Raw genomic sequence first — 19,170 nt, 5'->3', positions numbered from 1 at the left:
ATAAATAGTTCGTTGAAATATACGTTAAGTGTACTGATTAGCTCTGTAATTCTTTTGTTAAATAAATGGTAAAACTGGTGTTTATTGTGGCTAAGTTGCGTTAATAGTGTGAAACGTTACTAATATAGTGTTTGTGATTGTTTACAACAAGGATATTCATCGTGAAACTTACATACGAACTTAAAGTTCTGTTTAGTTTCAATACTACAAAGTTTTGGTACCCACGCCAAGAAAAAAAACAAAAGCATACTTATATTTCTTATATATTCAGTTCAAAATATTAAATCACACAAGTTATTAATTACAATACAATTTTATCCCTGCTGTCCATCTGTAAACCACAAGACAATGGCAAAGTGTGGAGCATGTGGAAAATTTTTGTCAACCGCGGACTGTGCGCGTTGTAATAAATGCAGTGACATCTTCCATAAAGGATGCGTGTCAATCCCATCTACGGGCGCTGCGCCTCGGGGCTGGATCTGCCCTAGTTGCTCAGCGAAAGTACCTCGTGGGGATAATGCGGCAACTCCTGTACGAGGGTTGACAGCTGTCGGGGTGCATCACACTTCGAGCGAGGGAGATGTTGATGCAGATACGATGAATCGGTCGCTGGAGTCTCGTGTCGACCTTGGCTTAGAAATCCGATCTTTTAAGGATGAGCTGGTGGGCCTAAAAACTGACTTGAGAGAGTGCCGAAATGATATCGCTGAGTTTAAGGAGCTCCTCAAGTCTTGTCATGGACGCATCGACGCGGTGGAAGCCCGAGTGCTTGGCCTTGAGGCTCGTCTAGCAGAGAACGTCTCAACAGCAGCAGGTTCTGACTTGGATTCCACGGTGGCTGAACTTCGCACTCAGCTGCGTGAACGCGATCAGGACTTGCTCAGGAATGATATTGACATCATTGGTTTGCCGGAAGTTCGTGAAGAAAGCACTTGTCATTTAGTCCAGGTTGTGGCGGTAAAACTGGGAGTGAAACTTGACATGCGCGACATAGTTCACGCGGAGCGGATTGGTGCAGTAAGACGCAATTTCATTGAGGGCAACGACAATCGTCCTCGTATACTATCAGTACGACTGGCCCGTCGCTCGGTTCGCGATGCACTATTGAAGGGAGCCCGCGTGCGCCGTAACCTCTCCACTACTGATTTAGATGTACCTGGCCCCGTCCGTACTGTATATTTAAATGAATACAATATTTTTCCTATGTTTAAGTATAACTTTATTTCAGAAACTGATACTATGTGCTTTGCATTTTTTCTACTATTTATAAACGTGTCAATGTTCCGATTTGTTTATTGTTATGGGTTGTATTTGCTATTACTTATTATTATCATTATTAATCAATATTTTAATTGTTTTTCAAATCATTACAACGCAATGATTTGTGGCTTATCTTTTGAGTTTATATACGTTAATGATTATACTTCTACTGTGCGGAGTTATTGTGGTGTTCTCTGGTCTGGGTGGGTGTCTGGATTGAATTTGAATACTGATACCATTTCTTCTTTATCAGATTTTGATAGTTTGGTCTTGCTAAGCGTTTTGAATGAAAACTTTTTAAACAGTAATAGCATTAAAACTGATAAATTAAAGGATTTTTTCCAGATACACCCACACATTCTGCGCACATTGTGCATGTCTCGTTCTGATTGCCTTACTTTTATAAATGGTACGTAACCGGAAAGTAGTGTTTGGTCTATTGAATGCAGGCTCTTTGTCTACAAATCGGGACGAATTTCTTTTGGCCATGGCTCGCCATTCTGTTGACGTTATGGCTATAAACGAGACTTGGCTTAGGTTTGGAGAGGAGGGCCGTGCACCTTGTGTGCCAGGCTACAGGCTCAAGCATATTCCTCGACCAGTTAGTATAAGGGGTGGTCGTGGTGGCGGGGTGGCCTTTTATCTCAGAGCTGATATAAGTGCTTGAGTGTGTAAGCACCCCGGACATTTGGATGTTGAACAGTTGTGGATAACAGTGAATTTTTGCGGGAAAAAGCTATTAATAGGCACTGCATATCGCCCCCCTTGGTCTGATCTGGAAAATTTCCTAGAGGGATTGACCGAAAGTATTGGTGCTATGGCTCCTTATGACAATATAGTGCTTCTCGGAGATTTTAATGTAAACCTATTGGACTGTAATTGTTCTAGAACAAAAAAAAAAATGAATTTCTAAGCCACTTCAGTCTCTCGCAAATAGTAAGGACTGCAACACACTTTATGAGTGGTAGTAGTACTTTGTTGGATGTTATTTGTACTGACATTGGCGTTAATGATGTCGGGGTTGATTATATTCCCGAGCTTGGCCACCATGCTTTTGTCACATGTGAGACTTTGATCCGAAAGGAAAGACCAATGTCTAGAATGATAACTTCCCGTCAATTTAAAAATATCTTGGAGGAGTTCTTTACTCAGGATCTAAATATAATACCCTGGTCGAACATCGCCCTCCTGGATGACGTTGACACGATGGTTTACACCTTTTCTATGTTTATTCTGTACCTGTACGATCTCCATGCTCCGCTCAAAACCCTGAAATTCAAAACACGTTCCACTCCTTGGATTACTGATAATGTCCGATTATTGTTCAAATTGCGAGATGCTGCACGCTATAGATCACATGTAACTCAGGTTCATAGTCATAAGCAGTATTATTTAGACCTTAAGAAGCAGGCAGCTAGCGTCTTAGCATCGGAAAAAAAGACCTACTACAACAATTATATTAATAGCAACTTCGGAAACCCTAAAAAGTTATGGAAAAATCTGAAATCTGATGTGATTCCGTCACATCAGGAGAAAGCATTGCCTGAACACCTTAATGACGCTAATGCTATCAATGAAGCTTTTCTGGATGTACCCGGGGTCTGTAGTTCTGACGTTTCAGGATACTCATTCTTTGAGTATTCTAACACATCTCCAAAGTTTACGCTTAAAACTGTCAACCAGGATACGGTTCTTAAGATTATTAACAGCATTAAATCCAACGCTCAAGGCACTGACGGGATAAGCGGTGAGATGATATCGCTCTCACTGCCTTCAACATTAGAGGCGATTACTAGCATTATCAATAAGTCCATTGATACAAATACATTTCCTGCTCAGTGGCGATGTTCTGTGGTTAGCCCTATTCCGAAAGTCACGCACCCTCAAGCTTTTAAAGATCTTAGGCCTATTAGTGTGTTGCCTTTTCTGTCCAAGATCTTGGAGAAGGTAGTTTACTCACAGGTAGCGGCATATATCGAATCAAATAACATTCTTCCAGAGTTTCAATCGGGTTTCAGAAAAAGCCGAGGAACGGCCGCTGCTCTTACTGACATTGTGGGTAATATTCTCGAGGCTCGGGACAGGAGCCAGGGTACGATACTGACGCTGCTGGATTTCTCACGGGCTTTTGATACAATTAACACTGCCTTACTCTTAGCAAAATTAACTCATTACGGGTTCTCTGATAATGCTGTGCAATGGTTTAGCAGTTATATGTCGAGTAGAACGCAATTTGTACAGATACGGAAAGAAGATGGAACTAAACTAACGTCTACTTCTAAGCCGATTACTAGAGGCGTTCCCCAAGGTTCTGTCCTGGGACCATTGTTGTTTATTTTGTACAGTGCAGATATCATTCAGTGTTTCAAGAATTGTAAATATCATGTTTATGCTGACGATGTACAATTATACCACTCTTTTGATGTTGGAGATACCCCTTCTGCTGTCAGTTTTATCAATGAGGATCTGCAGAGGATTGTCTCTTGGTCTGAACAGAATTCCTTAGTACTGAACCCCTCTAAGTCTAAATACATGATACTAGGCAGTAAATCTCAGATAGCAAAGATTTTATCACTCGATCCTAAGGTGACTGTTTCTGGTAAGGAAATTGATCGGGTGGAGTTAGCATGCAGTTTGGGTTTGACAATTGATCCCGAATTGCGATTCGAGGCCCATATTACAAAGAACTTAAGAGCTTGTTTTTACAGACTGAAGATTCTGTACTCGTTTAGACAGTACGTCAGTGTACCCATTAGGAAGTTGCTTATCGATAGTCTAGTTTTGTCGAAATTAAATTACTGTGATACTGTTTATGGTCCCTGTTTACTCTCGAGAACTGAAAAATTAATACAACGCATTCAAAATGCATGTGCCAGGTATTGCTTTGACATTCCCGTGAGAGGACACATAACGCCCTATTTAAATGATCACAATATATTGAAAATGGCAGCTAGAAGAAGGTTGCACTTAGCAGTCTTACTATTTGGAGTGATTTCGACACATGAACCTAGGTACTTGTATGAGAAGTTGGATTGGAGAAGTACTCAGTACAGGTATGGCTCACGAGCTACTGTTAAGCCATTGTTGACGCCCAAATACAGAACAGCTGCTTTTCGGGGAGCGTTTAAATACGCAGCTACGCATTGCTGGAATGATCTCCCACCACCTATTCGTCACATTGTAACAAAGCATGGCTTTATTAATCGTTTAAAATCATTTCTTTTTGACTCACAAAAACTAATCTAATTTATAGTATTTATAGTAACTAATTTAATCCTAGCTTGTGAAAACTTCCTTTTATTAATTTTTTTTTATTTTTTATTTTTTTTAAGCTGCCCACAGGTTGTTATTACTGTGTGCTTATTATGTTTTGTATTCGGGTTCACCATTTAATTTGATTTTTGTTTTGTTTTTTTCTTAAATTTTTGGTTTTGTTTTCGGGTTCACCATTTAATTTGATTTTTATTTTGTTTTTTCTTAAATTTTTATAATTTACTAATTTTACTAATTTATATCATATTCTGAGTATGAACACACGTACCTACGGAGTCTTCATTCCCGCAGGGAACCAAAGGGAAACGGGGGTGACTGAAAATCAGCGCTGTTCAATTTATCAATCTTGAACAGCAATAGCTGAGCCACCTCCTTTTGCCTTTTTCTCTTTTTTTTGCTTTTCTTTTTTTTTGTATTTCATTTTATGATGTGAAAGGCAATAAATGATCTTTATTATTATTATTATTATTATAAATATAGTTATTTTTATTATTTATTATTAAATTATGCTTATAACTTGCGAAAACTGAAGAATATCCTATACTGGATTTTCTTTCGATCCTCGGTACATTCTAGGCCATAGATAATACAGACAAATTAGTTATTCTAGGCAATTTATATTAGAGTTTTATTTTATTTATTTATTTAGTTTTCTTACAAATTAACAGTATAACCAAAACATTTGTAAGGTATTAATAATATTAGCTTAAATAATTTTTAGCAACAGCTATAAATCCATTAACATATTGATTACCTTGTAGGTCAATTACTGTACCCTACAAGGCGCACTGAAGTAATTATGTCAATTTCTGTCTTAAATCTTCTTAATAAGGCGCCAGAATATATAGTAGACTCTAGGATAGACGAATCTGAAGATTTTGAGAATTAATCTATTTCTAAGAGACCTAATAAATGTCTAAAAAATACATTAAAAACAAAAGAAGACCAAGTTAGGTAATCTAGGCACTCAATAACAGAAATCGACATCATTACTTCAGTGCGTCACTTAGGGCACCAATGACCCACCCACATCACAGTCAACGTGTTAGTAAAACTGCATGGTTCTGGTAAAATAAAACTTTGCAGTGATTGCGTAATATGTTGTATAACTTGTTTTTTTTGGTCTGTGGACCTAACCTACAAGATCCTCGCGCCTAGGGGTCGCCGGCTTATTTGCGACTGGAACGGGGGGGCCAAGGGATGGAATATAGGGCTATATCAACTAAATCATTCACCTGCGCTCTCGCCCTAGCGGATCGGTAATCTCCGCGAGGTCAAAGCCCGGGCAAGGTAAGGACGCCCAGCTGATGGAGCCTTCGAGGCGAATCGAAGGCTCTGAAACGTCGGCCGTCTCGGTACGGCAGCCCGCCAGGCCGTCCAGGCGATGCTGCTAGTGTCCCAGGATACCCCGCTGGGTCAGAACCAGCCTACCAGGTCGGGACGCGATATATCGCCAACCGGCAACTCTTATAATGATTTTACTCCTGGACGGCGCGCTAGAGTGCTGGTGGCGCGGCCTCTACCCTCTGAGGTCGCTCCGTGACCTTCGTCAGTTCCGCCTTAGGCCTGCCTACAAGGGCCGGGACATACACTCGTACTGTCTGTTCCGCCATCCGGATGGACGGCAACACATTAGTGCGAAGAGAGTAGAACCCTCCTTCTCTCGTTCCGCCGCCTCCTGCGTGATGGTGAACTCGCAGAAGTCGAGCGTCATCTTTCAGGACGAGCTGCTGCCGGTCATCGTAACTACGACACATTTTCTCGCCAAGTCGGGACCCTCACTGACGTTCGTCAGAAGCTGACTCAACGAGCCGGCCGTCGCCATCAGCCGAGGGCTCAACTTTTTGAATAATTTTGAAATGAGCGTGGAAGTTGTACCGACGGTACAATTCAAGACAGGTACCTCAAGCTAATAACCAAAATCTCGGCTCGAACGCCTCCGTCACGAAGTATGCACGTGACGGCCGCGCTCGCCGAGGTCCGTGAAACAACAGTTAAAATAGCACTTTTAAAATTTACTGAAAACTTAATCGAAAAAAAAAAAAAAAAAAAAAAGCTCAAAATTCGCCACACTAAATTAATATTGACGAATGCAAAGAAGTGTATTTATTTAATGAAAATAAGAAATTAATTAATAAACACAGACGTATTTTTTTACACAACAGTGTATGTTTAATAAAGAAATTATTAACTAAATTTCAGAAAAATAAGACTGACTGAATCCCGCAGGTAGGTACAAATTTTCTATCTTTTTTTTTTTATTGCCTTTGTAGGCAGACGAGCATACGGCCTACCCGATGGTGATGTGATGGTGAGTGGTTACCGTCGCCCATGGACTTCAGCAATGCCAGGGGCAGAGCCAAGCCGCTGCCTACCGCTTAATACTCTCCACAAGCCTTGTTTGAAGAACGACATGTCATAGCGCTCGGGAAACACCGTGGAGGGGAGCTCATTCCATAGCCGGATGGTACGTGGCAAAAAAGACCTCTGGAAACGCACTGTGGATGACCGCAGTGGCTCCAGGTAGTATGGATGAACTCTACTCCGGTGGCGGGCGGTGCGATGGTAAAAACGAGATGCTGGTATCATCTCGAACAATTCCTCAGAGCACTCCCCATGGAACATACGGTACAAAATACAGAGGGAACCGAAGTCCCTCCGCAGACCCAGAGGTTCCAAACGATCCGTGAGAATTTGATTATCGACAGTCCGAACGGCCCTCCTCTGTATGCAGTCAAATGGAAGAAGCTGGTATTTGGGAGCCCCGGCCTAGAGATGGGAGCAGTACTCCACGCGAGGCCGGACTTGTGCTTGATAAAGCAAAAGCCTTTGTCCAGGCGTGAAGTACCGCTTCGCTCTGTTGAGGACTCCCAGCATTTTGGATGCCAACTTGGCTTTGCCTTCCAAATGACTCCGAAACTGGACATCGCTCGAAATGTCGACCCCAAGTATCGCAATACTCTCGGAAGGTTGCAGGGATACTCCTTGGAATTGCGGCGCCATGACAAAAGGGTCCTTCTTCGCAGTGAACGCGCAAACTTGTGTCTTTAACGGGTTGAATTGAACCAAGTTCAATTCATCCCATTTGGAGACTCGCCCCAGAGAGTTCTCCACTTCAGACATAAGTTTTGATCGTCTCTCTTGCACCACGCTCCGAGAGAAACTCTGATGGCCGATATATCGCGCATCCCCCGTGCTGTCATCCGCATAGCAATGCATGCCATCAATAGACAGCATGTCATTGATATACAGGATGAAAAGCGTGGGGGAGAGCACCGAACCTTGTGGAACGCCAGCGTTAATGGTCATGGTATCAGAACAGTCACCGTCTACAACGACCGTGATGCTCCGTCCATACAAAAAGCTAGCGATCCACTTGCAGAGACCCTCGGGGATTCCGTAAGATGGTAGCTTCGACAGAAGTGCCCTATGTCAGACCCTGTCGAAGGCCTTCGCGATATCTAGGCTCACAGCAAGAGCCTCGCCCTTGCTCTCCAAGGCTTCAGCCCACCTGTGAGTAAGGTATACAAGAAGATCGCCAGCTGAGCGACTGTGACGGAAACCGTACTGTCGGTCACTGATCAGCTGGCGATCCTCCAGATACTTAAGGAGTTTATAATTATTCGCTCCATCACCTTGGAAAGCAAGGAAGTTATCGCGATAGGCCTATAGCTCGATGGGTCCGACCGGTCACCCTTCTTGGGGATAGGGTGGACGTGGGCGGTCTTCCATGAAGACGGAACCCTGTTAGCGCAATAAGAGAGGCAATACAAACGCGTTAGCGCAGGCGTCAGCTCAGGGGCATACGTTTTTAGAACCACTGCAGGGATGCCGTCTGGCCCACTCGACTTATGGACGTTCAGGAGTCGGAGTTCCCGCCTGACTGCACACTGTGTAAAGCAGATCTCCGGCAGGGAACTATCACACCGGGGGATGTTCGGTGGTGTGGCACCCCCGTCGTCCACAGTCGAGTTCGAGGCGAAGAGTTTGACCAAAATTTCAGCCTTCTCTTTCACACTATGGGCCAGACTGTCATCGGACTTGCGTAGTGGTGGGAGACTAGACCTGCAAAAGTTTCCTTCTGCAGCTTTGGCGAGCGACCAAAAAGCACGGCTCCCAGAGGGATAGCTCTTCAGTCGCTTGCCAATTCTAGCAACGTGCTCCGATTTCGCCCTGGCGATAACCTTCTTGTAGGACCTGGAAGCGGTGTTATATTTCCGCCTTTCCTCTGAGATGTTAGGATCCCGACGTCTCCTAGCATCATCCCATGCAACGTATGCGGACCGCTTGAGGTGTGCAGCATCCCTGCTGGCATTGTTATACCAGGGTCTGCTGCGACCCCCAACGGGCACTTCAGAGGAGGGGATAAACAATTCCATCCCCTGGAGCACCACGTCTTTAAGACGGTCCGCACAGACGTCAGGATCAGCAGAGGAAAAGCAGAACCGCCCCCATGGGTAGGATGCGTAAAACTCAGGCAATCCATCCCAATCTGCTGACAAATACTGCCAAACTCTTCAATACCTGGTCGTCGTTCGACGACTAGGACGAGAGAGTGGTGTGGCAGCACGGATAAGGCAGTGATCAGACGATCCAAGTGGAGCGTCGACCACCACACTGTATCCGGCTGGATCGGTGGTCAGCAGAAGGTCCAACAGAGAAGATTCGTGCTCGTCAGTGGTTCTGGACCCCAACCACTCTTGGTGGTGAGCGTTAAAGTCTCCAAGAACCACCACCTCCGCAGATGGGTACTGCTCAAGCACGCGGTTAGTCCCCTCTTGCACATGCTCTATCAGAGCTGAACCTGCATCACTGCTGTGGGACCTGTACAGGCACGCGTAGACTCGGGTACAACCCCCGTGATCTACGCGCAGCCACAACAGGGACAGGTCCCGTTGTTCGAGGCTTCGTAGACGGCGACAACAGACATCAGCCCGGACGAATACACACACCCCGGCTTTACGCAGGAAGTTGTGCTCCAATACGTAGCCGGGGTATTCAAGGTACGAAGTATCATCCGGAGCAGATATCTGCGTCTCCGTCAGAAAAAGGAGGGCAGGCTGCGCCGTCTCAAGATGGTGGTGTACGGCGTCGAGGTTGCTATGTAGACCCCTTACATTGCTGAAATCCACATTTAATGTGGAATGGGGAATCGCTAACAAAACCCTTTTCCTTTTTCGAACTTTCATAAAAAAAATTAATTTTATTTAGAGAGTGGGATTGGATGGGGTTGGATGTTCGAGGCGAAATCGTGACAATACCAGAATAAAGCGCGGAGCACAGTACGTGCTCGACCACGGGTTGCGTGAGCGACTGACGCAGGGCATAGAAGGGCCCCCAGTCCACCCTGCGTGCGATCGCCGGGATCCACTCCGGTCTCCGACTCCGGCACGACGACCGCACGACAGGATTTTACACCGGTTGGCGGGACAGCTTCCCGGGGCGGAGTTTAGTAGTGACACCCGGGTTCCTGTGTTCAGGTGACCGGCGGGCGGCGGCGAACATCGTTTCACTGGGTCTCCCTATACCCCCGTCAAACAATCACGTCCCGCGAGCTCACACGCACGTCTGCTCCGCATGTTCCAGGTATCGCCAAGATTCACCCCCAACAAGGAAGAGGAAAGGGAAGGAATAAAACTGGCTCTCCAACCCACACGCCGGAACACAGCTAGGCTATTTGGCGGCGGACTCTAATTGGAGGGTGGTCGCCAGCCAGTCGGACAAGTCCTACCATCGATTATGTATTCGGCTCCCGTTTTGCACCACCCAGGGGTCACTTGTAGGGAACCGCGGGTTAAACCTACGGAAGCGGGAAGCAATCAACCCCCAAAGCATCTTCCAAACGTCAGGGGTCCCGATCAGGTGGCGCGCCGCCTCTACATGAGGGTGGTGTGGTCGATGGCACTTTACGGCGCGCCCGTTTGGTGCCAGGCCCTGACCCGACAGAACGTTGCCGCGCTGTGACGTCCGCAGCGCGCAATCGCGGTCAGGGTCATCCGAGGATACCGTCTCCTTCGAGGCGGCGTGCTTGCTCGCCGGGGCGCCACCCTGGGACCTGGAGGCGGAGGCGTTCGCTGCCGATTACAGGTGGAGTAGTGACCTCCGCTCTAGGGGGGAAGGGCGCCCCGGCGAAGGTGTAGTTCGAGCACGGAGGCTCCATTCTCGGCGGTCCGTGCTGGAGGCATGGTCTCGCCGCTTGGCGGACCCGTCGGCCGGCCTCCGTACCGTCGAGGCGGTCCGCCCGGTTCTCGCGGACTGGATGGGCCGCGACCGCGGATGCCTCACCTTCCGGCTGACGCAGATGTTGACCGGCCATGGGTTTTTTGGCCGGTACCTCTTCAAGATAGCCGGAAGGGAACCGACGGCGCAGTGCCACAACTGCGCGGACCGCGACGAGGAAGACACAGCCGAACATATATTTGCACGTTGCTCTGGATTCGGCGAGCAACGCGCCGCCCTCGTCGCGGTCATAGGAGAGGACCTCTCGCTGCCACGCGTCGTGGCTACGATGCTCGGCAGCGACGCGTCCTGGAAGGCGATGCTCGACTTTTGCGAGTCCACCAGCTCGCAGAAGGAGGCGGCGGAGCGAGAGAGGGAGAGCTCTTCCCTTTCCGCACCGATCCCTCGCCGTCGAGCTGGGGGCTGGAGGTTGGAATACGCACGTACGTCCCGGCCCCTATAGGTAGCGGCCTCCCCCCGGTGAAGGTCAAGGGGTGACCTGAGAGGGTAGAGGCCGCGCGGCGCCTCAACTTAGAATTGTTCTTTGTGTTGCTTGACGTTGTTCTATGAAATATTCGTTTCTGAATTTCGGGACAAATTATGAACTAACAGGGCATTAGCAGGTTTTTTTTTTTTTTTTTTATTGCCCTTGTAGGCAGACGAGCATACGGCCCACCTGATGGTGAGTGGTTACCGTCGCCCATGGACTTCAGCAATGCCAGGGGCAGAGCCAAGCCGCTGCCTACCGTTTAATACTCTCCACAAGCCTCGTTTGAAGAACGACATGTCATAGCGCTCGGGAAACACCGTGGAGGGGAGCTCATTCCATAGCCGGATGGTACGTGGCAAAAAAGACCTCTGGAAACGCACTGTGGATGACCGCAGTGGCTCCAGGTAGTATGGATGAACTCTACTCCGGTGGCGGGCGGTGCGATGGTAAAAACGAGATGCCGGTATCATCTCGAACAATTCCTCAGAGCACTCCCCATGGAACATACGGTACAAAATGCAGAGGGAACCGAAGTCCCTCCGCAGACCCAGAGGCTCCAAACGATGGTTCTGTGGCAAGTAAAATTGAAATGGATCCAGTAAGATGACAAACTGTGCCGTCTTCGCGGCAAATTTTAAATCTGACATTTTACAACGCCAATCGATCTCCACGTTCGGATCCATCAAATGACAGCGAAGCTACATCGCATGCACACACACATCGATTACGAACGGGAGCCGAGCAACACGCAACCAAATCTAGAACATTTAAACTTAACCGAAATCGACGACCGCGGGTGAAGTTGAATTATAATACATTAACAAAGGCCTAGTGATTCTAGAACAGTGCACGCGTCCAGGAGCTCCAGTGGCAGTCCCAGGTGCGTATGTGCATTTACACAATTTGTTGAATCCTAGACGTACATCAGGGACCTAGGATACCTTGCTGGGCAAGTTCCGTAGCCATCCCCGACCAGGGATCGATTGGTTTGTCCAGACCCAGTGTGTGTGTCGCGACGATAACCGGCTAAAACTTACTACCGAGCCGGGAACCAACGTCTCACATACATTTTATGGTGCCGAAACCCGGGAAATCTACCGTCACAGCAAAATACAAGTTCTTAAATTTAACTAGTATTTAACGTAACTACTTTTTAACCGCTTTCTTAATTATATTACGATCAATTTCATTAGGCCTAAGACATACGAATCACGTCATCAATCCACTGTGCAAATTAATTGCAATCCGTAACGCTGTGCATACAATCAAATAACATAACGGTGTATGTACTTCATTCTCTTCAGTGCATTAATTTGTAAAATTCATTATATTAAACGTAAAAGAGAATCTAATAAATAATTCTAGATTAATTGTCGTCAACTTTACGAGGATACCCTCCGTCTTCGTTTGTTGAACGTATAACGCTGCATTGTTCGCCCATCAGTTGATTATGTATCTTGGTACAAAGTTATATTCTCATAAATATAATTGTTGTGCTAATACCGATTTTAAATAATATCACGTTTGGTTTAATTTTAAAACATTTAAATTTAAATCTAAACCTATACCAATCTTGTTTTGTCACGATCAAATACCGTCCACGTATTGACAAATTAATGAGTTACTTTGTGAATTTTTATTTTATTCATTTTTCGTTTCCGTGCTACCTACCTACCTATAAATGTCGTTTGGTGATTACGGTTCTTTGTGTTTGCGATATTATTCTAATACTTACAACTCAGGTATACGAACTAACACATACGTCATCTTTTACCTGAGTTATCCAATTGCAAATGGGTTATTGACCTTGTAGTTTTATCCTTTTGTATTGGTTGCGTAATTACAAAACATTTTACATTACAAAAAACATTTTACATTAATCGTTCATTTTCCTTCAAATATTCATAGTACTTATTTTCTAATTTTTATTTTTTTGTTTTATTTTTTGAATTTAATTGAAATAAAATCGTAGCTCCGATTAAGAATGTCACATTCCGTGAAGCGGAAGGTATCGTGTGCTGTACTTAAGAAAAGTAAATCGAGGTCGATGGACACAGATGAAATTTCGGTTCAGGACCTACCAGTATTGCGACGGAAGCGTACTTTATCGTTAAATCGATTAAAGAAAACCTTAGTTATTGCCCGAGCGGCTAAATATGATCCGGAACAATGTAATACATTCCTTGCTTGTTTTTCGGAAGTAAAAAAGGTTGTTAGTGCCTTTGAGGCTGCATACGGTGACATTATATCACTAATAGACAGTTGCGATGAGGAGGCTGAGGACCTGCTTCGCATGGAATTTGATGATATTCATATGGAGATTCTTTCTATATATCGGCAGTTGACTATCAAAACGGGTAGTGAATTGAACACTTCGCTAGAATCTTCCAAAGTAACAAGTCACAACATAAAACTTCCTAAAATTTCTGTACCGCAGTTTTCAGGTGAAATAAAAGGTTGGCCTAAATTCCATGACGTATTCCACTCCCTCATTCATAACAACGCAACACTTACGGATTCAGAGCGTATGCATTATCTAATATCAAGTTTGTCTGGAGATGCCGTGGCACTCATACGCTCCTTCCCTTATGAAGGGAAATTCTATCAGGAGGCTTATCAAACATTGATTGATCGTTATCAAAATAAGCGTGATTTCGCTTTCACCTGTTGGAAAGAAATACTTAATGTAAATTTAAAATTAAATTCTCCATCTGACTTTCGACGTAGTCTTGATTTGTTTAACGAAAATTTATCGATATTGAAAGGGTTAAGCCTGCCAACTGACAGTTGGGATTTTATACTTAGCTACTTAGTTCTTTCAAAGCTGGACTCAAACACTCGTCGTGCTTTTGAAATACAATTTTCAGATTCTGAGTTGCCAGCCTTCAACGACCTCAAACGATTTTTACAAAACAAATGCGAAGCCCTTATACGCGATGGCCACTTCTTTGTTCATGATCGTCCTGCTCCGGATAAGCCACGTTCTGCTGCGATTCATAACGTCGTTTCATTCAATAAAAAACCGCTTTCTACTTTTTTATCAAACACCCCACCGAAGAAGAACGATTCTAAGGATATGCTGACACCAACTACCGTAGTAAATTCTACTCCACCGATACTCAAGTGTTCGTACTGTGACGGTGAGCACACTATAGTCTCTTGCGAATCATTTTCACAAAAATCGGTAGATGATAGATACAATCATGCGAAGCTTCATCGATGGTGTTTCAATTGCTTACGCGCCTCGCATCAATTAAAACATTGTAAATCTATCTTCAGATGTAAAATTTGTAGACAGAACCATCACACGCTTCTCCACAGAGATTTCTGTGACACTGTCCACGAGGACGTGACCAAGAGTCATTCATCGATTAATCGACTGCCACCGTCTTCTAGTCAAGAGCCACAAACGCAGGCTTTTACAAACATGAATGGTAGCTCTGTAGTTCTGCTGGCTACTGCTAATGTTGAAGTGCGTGACTCATTTGGTCACTTTCATACTCTTCGCGCACTCATCGACCCTGGTAGTCAGTCACATTTCATTTCTAATCAAGCTATGGAACGATTGGGCTTAAAGTCTAAGCAAACTTCGCGAAATGTTTGTGGCTTGGGGCAATCATCGACGTCAGTGACTGGAATGGTCGAGCTTCAACTCGGAGTTCATCAAAAGAATTTATTTAATTTAACGGCTCTCATCTTACCATCTATTTGTGCACAAATGCCCACTGCTCGTCTTGATCTTTCTTCATGCGAACACCTACGTAATTTGCGACTCGCTGATCCGAATTATAATAAGCCTGGACCAATAGATCTGCTTATCGGTGCTGAAATGTTTTCAACGCTGTTACTGCCCGGAAATATTTCAGGTAGTCCTCATGAACCCTCAGCCTTGAACACCATCTTCGGATGGATCCTGATGGGAAGTGTCAAATGCAGGGATGAGACAAAACACTCAAATTCTTTTTTTCTAAGAGAACACGATACTCCTCTCCATGAGGAATTGAGGAGACTGTGGGAGTTGGAGGTCATACCTAAATCATCAGTTCTAACGCCGGACGAGCAGCAATGTGAGAAACTTTTCACTGAAACCCACGCTCGAGGTACATCTGGAAGGTACATCGTTTCTTTGCCATTTAGGCAGAGGGATGGGGAGTTACAGTTTCCGGGTTCGCGTGAAAATGCATTGCGAAGATTTCATTCATTGGAACGAAGACTTCTTTCAAGCCCAAACCTTCATGAGCAGTATTCGGACTTCATGCTGGACTACTTAAATAATGGTCACATGAGCCGTGTCTCAGCCACCGACCTGCATAAGGGAAAATATTACATTCCTCATCATTGTGTTTTTCGTCCTGGCAGTTCAACTACTCAATTGAGGGTGGTTTTCGATGCTTCTGCTAAGGACGCCCGAGGGATTTCACTTAACGATTCCTTATTAATAGGCCCCAAATTACAGACTAATACTACAGAAATCCTTTTGAGATTTCGCGGCTACCCCGTTGTTTTTACAGCGGATATAAAGCAAATGTTCAGGAATATTATTCAACAGGAACAGGATCGTGGTTTTCAGAGGATATTTTGGCGTTTTAATCAATTTGAACCGGTTCAGGAGTATGAGTTGAATACCGTTACCTATGGAGTAGCGTCTTCTCCGTTCCTGGCGTGCAGAACAATTAAGCAACTCGTCCACGATGAAGGCTCTTGTTTTCCATGTGCTGTTTCTCCGCTTACTTCTTCCATTTACGTTGACGATGTGGCCCATGGAGCCTCAAGTTTGGGTGAAGCCGAGTTGATTAAATCTGACGTCATTCATTTGTTGAAGAAAGGAGGTTTTGAATTACGGAAATGGGCAAGTAACAAGAAAGAGTTACTTGCAGACATACCTCCTGAACATTGCGTAACCGATTTTGTATCATTAGATATAGAAATTACCCCTTCTCACAAAATATTGGGTTTGAAGTGGGAACCTCATCCGGACATCTTTTCTTTCCAAGTTATTGTTCTTCACAGAGAATGTACCAAGCGTACCATTCTAAGTGAGGTGGCTCGTATTTATGACCCTTTGGGCTTTCTCTGTCCTTTGACGTTCATTCCCAAGTTATTGGTTCAGCGTTTGTGGGTCTTGAGTGTTGGGTGGGATGATGTCCCTCCTGACGACATAGTGCGTCATTGGAACCTGTACGTAGCCGAGCTTCCGCTTATTGAACGTATTCGTATTCCTAGATGTATATCGACCACTGGAAGCATGGAATCGTACCAATTACATGGTTTTGCTGACAGTTCGGAGGCTGGCTATGGAGCTGTGGTTTATCTTCGAACTCTTAATTCCGATGGTCATATAGGAGTATCCTTGTTATGTGCTAAGTCACGCGTGGCCCCAATTAAGAGAGTTTCATTGCCGAGACTAGAGCTCTGCGCTGCGGTTCTGCTCGCTGACCTGCTCAAATTCGTAAAAGAAGTGTATGTACCGTTACTTCCACTTTCTGATACATTTGCTTGGTCAGATTCAACGGTAACTCTGTCATGGATTCGTGGTCATTCCTCGCGTTGGAAAACATTTGTTGCTAATAGGGTTAGTCATATCCAAGAAACTGTCCCCGAAACTCACTGGAATCACGTGCGCTCTAATGAAAATCCTGCGGACATAGCTTCCCGCGGTATGTGTCCGAGCGACCTACTCCAGAGTGAGTTATGGTGGGCGGGACCGAGCTGGCTTCAGCAACCTTCATCTTCATGGCCTTCAAATTCCGGTCTCGAGGTGAACGAGACTGATATGCTTGCCGAGGAACGCTGTTTTTCGTTGATCGTGAATGATGAACCTAACTTTATCGATTCTTTGCTCGAAAGGTTTTCATCAATTCGTAAGGTTCAACGTATTATTGGTTATTGTCTTCGTTTTATCAGAAATGCTAACAAAAAACAGACACGTGTTCAGGGTACCTTTTTTGGTCGTGCAGAACTTCATGGGGCCCTGATGACGATTACCAAGCGAATTCAATTTCTCAACTTTCAGGATGAAATTCGTAAGCTCGAGAATGGTATACCATTACCCAAACCGTGGAGAAAACTCAATCCATTCCTGGACGACCAAGGAGTTGTCAGGGTGGGCGGCCCTTTGTCTCGTTCTGGTCTTGAGTTTAGTCATAAGCATCCTGCTCTGTTGCCGCGTCATTCTAGGTTCACATACATGATCATCGAAGCAATTCACAAAGAGAATTGTCATCCTGGGTTGGGAACGACACAATATCTTTTGATGCAGCTGTTTTGGGTATTCTCTTCTAAACGTGCTATTCGTCATTGCTTGTCAAAATGTGTTTCATGTTATAAAACTAATCCGAAATTATTGGAACCATTCATGAGTGACTTGCCGGCTTCTCGTGTGAATCAAGTCAAACCATTCTCTATTGTTGGCGTGGACTACGCGGGTCCATTCCAAATCAAACTCGGTAAGCATCGCGGTGCCAAAATCGGTAAGGCCTATTTGTGCCTATTCGTATGTTTTAGTACCAAAGCAGTTCATTTGGAAGTGGTTAGTGAGCTCTCGTCCGAAGCCTTTATTGCTGCCCTGCGCCGTTTTGTTGGGAGACGCGGTAGGGTGAATGTTATACACTCCGATTGTGGTACGAATTTTATTGGAGCTCAGAAGATCCTTAATCTTTATATGCATTCTGCTTCTGAGTCTCAAAACATTGAATTTAAATTCAATCCCCCTTCTGCTCCACATTTTGGAGGTGTATGGGAAATACAAATTAAAGCAGCTAAAACTCACTTACATCGTATTATAGGTAATCAAACTTTAACGTTCGAAGAGTTAACAACACTTTTCGTTCAAATCGAAGCTTTGCTAAATTCTCGGCCGCTTTGCTCTTTGAGTTCAGATCCTAACGATTTGAACGTTTTAACGCCGGGACATTTCTTGGTTCTGGAACCACTTACCGCCGTTCCAGATTCTAACTTGTTGGATGATCAGATGTCTAGATTGAATCGCTGGCAATTGATTCAACGTTTCCAGCGGCATTTCTGGCAACGCTGGAAGTCCGAGTATCTGCATTCCCTAACTCAGAGAGCAAAGTGGAACGAGGGGGGCGAAACTTTGAATGATGGTTCTGTTGTACTGATTAAGAGTGAAAGTACAATGCCGTTGCACTGGCCTTTAGCTCGTGTCTCCAAGCTTCACGCCAGCCCTGATGGCGTGGTTCGTATTGCCACTGTCCGTACAGCCAATGGCAAATTCTACACTAGGCCATTAACGAAGTTAGCTCCCCTACCTATTTATTCTGATTAACTAAAATTCTAAAATTATTAAAATTGTATTGTCTTTAATTTAATTTAGATGTAGGTTTCTTTAGTAATTTCTTTAGTTTTCATTTTATCATTTAACTTAGTGGAAAATCCAATAACTTGTATTTTGGTGGGCGGTATGTGCCATCTTCGCGGCAAATTTTAAATCTGACATTTTACAACGCCAATCGATCTCCACGTTCGGATCCATCAAATGACAGCGAAGCTACATCGCATGCACACACACATCGATTACGAACGGGAGCCGAGCAACACGCAACCAAATCTAGAACATTTAAACTTAACCGAAATCGACGACCGCGGGTGAAGTTGAATTATAATACATTAACAAAGGCCTAGTGATTATAGAACAGTGCACGCGTCCAGGAGCTCCGTGTGGCAGTCCCAGGTGCGTATGTGCATTTACACTATTTGTTGAATCCTAGACGTACATCGGGGACCTAGGATACCTTGCTGGGCAAGTTCCGTAGCCATCCCCGACCAGGGATCGATTGGTTTGTCCAGACCCAGTGTGTATGTCGCGACGATAACCGGCTAAAACTTACTACCGAGCCGGGAACCAACGTCTCACATACACAAACTTTTTTAAGGAAAAAAGTTTTTGTATCTACGCCTACCGTGTGATA

General features: G+C 44.8%; 2 protein-coding genes across 2 annotated transcripts; both read left to right on the top strand.

Annotated features, from left to right (window-relative positions):
* The first annotated feature begins 25 nt into the window (after nucleotides 1-25).
* Nucleotides 26-1,666, top strand: LOC114239652 (uncharacterized). Its single transcript, XM_028169956.2, has 2 exons — nucleotides 26-1,211; nucleotides 1,606-1,666. The coding sequence occupies exons 1-2, from the start codon at nucleotides 349-351 to the stop codon at nucleotides 1,664-1,666; spliced, it is 924 nt and encodes a 307-aa protein (XP_028025757.2). The 5' UTR covers nucleotides 26-348.
* An 8,747-nt stretch (nucleotides 1,667-10,413) lies between these two features.
* On the top strand, nucleotides 10,414-18,527 carry LOC149501730 (uncharacterized). The gene is made up of 5 exons (XM_089731765.1): nucleotides 10,414-10,493; nucleotides 14,522-14,718; nucleotides 15,109-16,754; nucleotides 17,256-17,688; nucleotides 18,028-18,527. The coding sequence occupies exons 1-5, from the start codon at nucleotides 10,414-10,416 to the stop codon at nucleotides 18,525-18,527; spliced, it is 2,856 nt and encodes a 951-aa protein (XP_089587891.1).
* The last annotated feature ends 643 nt before the right edge of the window (nucleotides 18,528-19,170 follow it).

Source organism: Bombyx mandarina, chromosome 12, assembly GCF_030267445.1.
Source record: "Bombyx mandarina strain Sakado chromosome 12, ASM3026744v2".
Classification (NCBI taxonomy): domain Eukaryota; kingdom Metazoa; phylum Arthropoda; class Insecta; order Lepidoptera; family Bombycidae; genus Bombyx; species Bombyx mandarina.
This window is presented reverse-complemented; position numbering and strand designations above follow the sequence as displayed.

Excerpts from the sequence above, each read along its gene's own strand:
- LOC114239652 (XM_028169956.2), top strand. The coding sequence starts at position 349 with ATGGCAAAGTGTGGAGCATGTGGAAAATTTTTGTCAACCGCGGACTGT. Across the intron at positions 1,212-1,605 it reads AATATTTTTCCTATGTTTAA|ATACACCCACACATTCTGCG; the intron begins GTATAACTTTAT and ends GATTTTTTCCAG.
- LOC149501730 (XM_089731765.1), top strand. The coding sequence starts at position 10,414 with ATGAGGGTGGTGTGGTCGATGGCACTTTACGGCGCGCCCGTTTGGTGC. Across the intron at positions 14,719-15,108 it reads TACTGCTAATGTTGAAGTGC|GTAGTCCTCATGAACCCTCA; the intron begins GTGACTCATTTG and ends GAAATATTTCAG. Across the intron at positions 17,689-18,027 it reads TCCATTCCAAATCAAACTCG|GTAATCAAACTTTAACGTTC; the intron begins GTAAGCATCGCG and ends ATCGTATTATAG.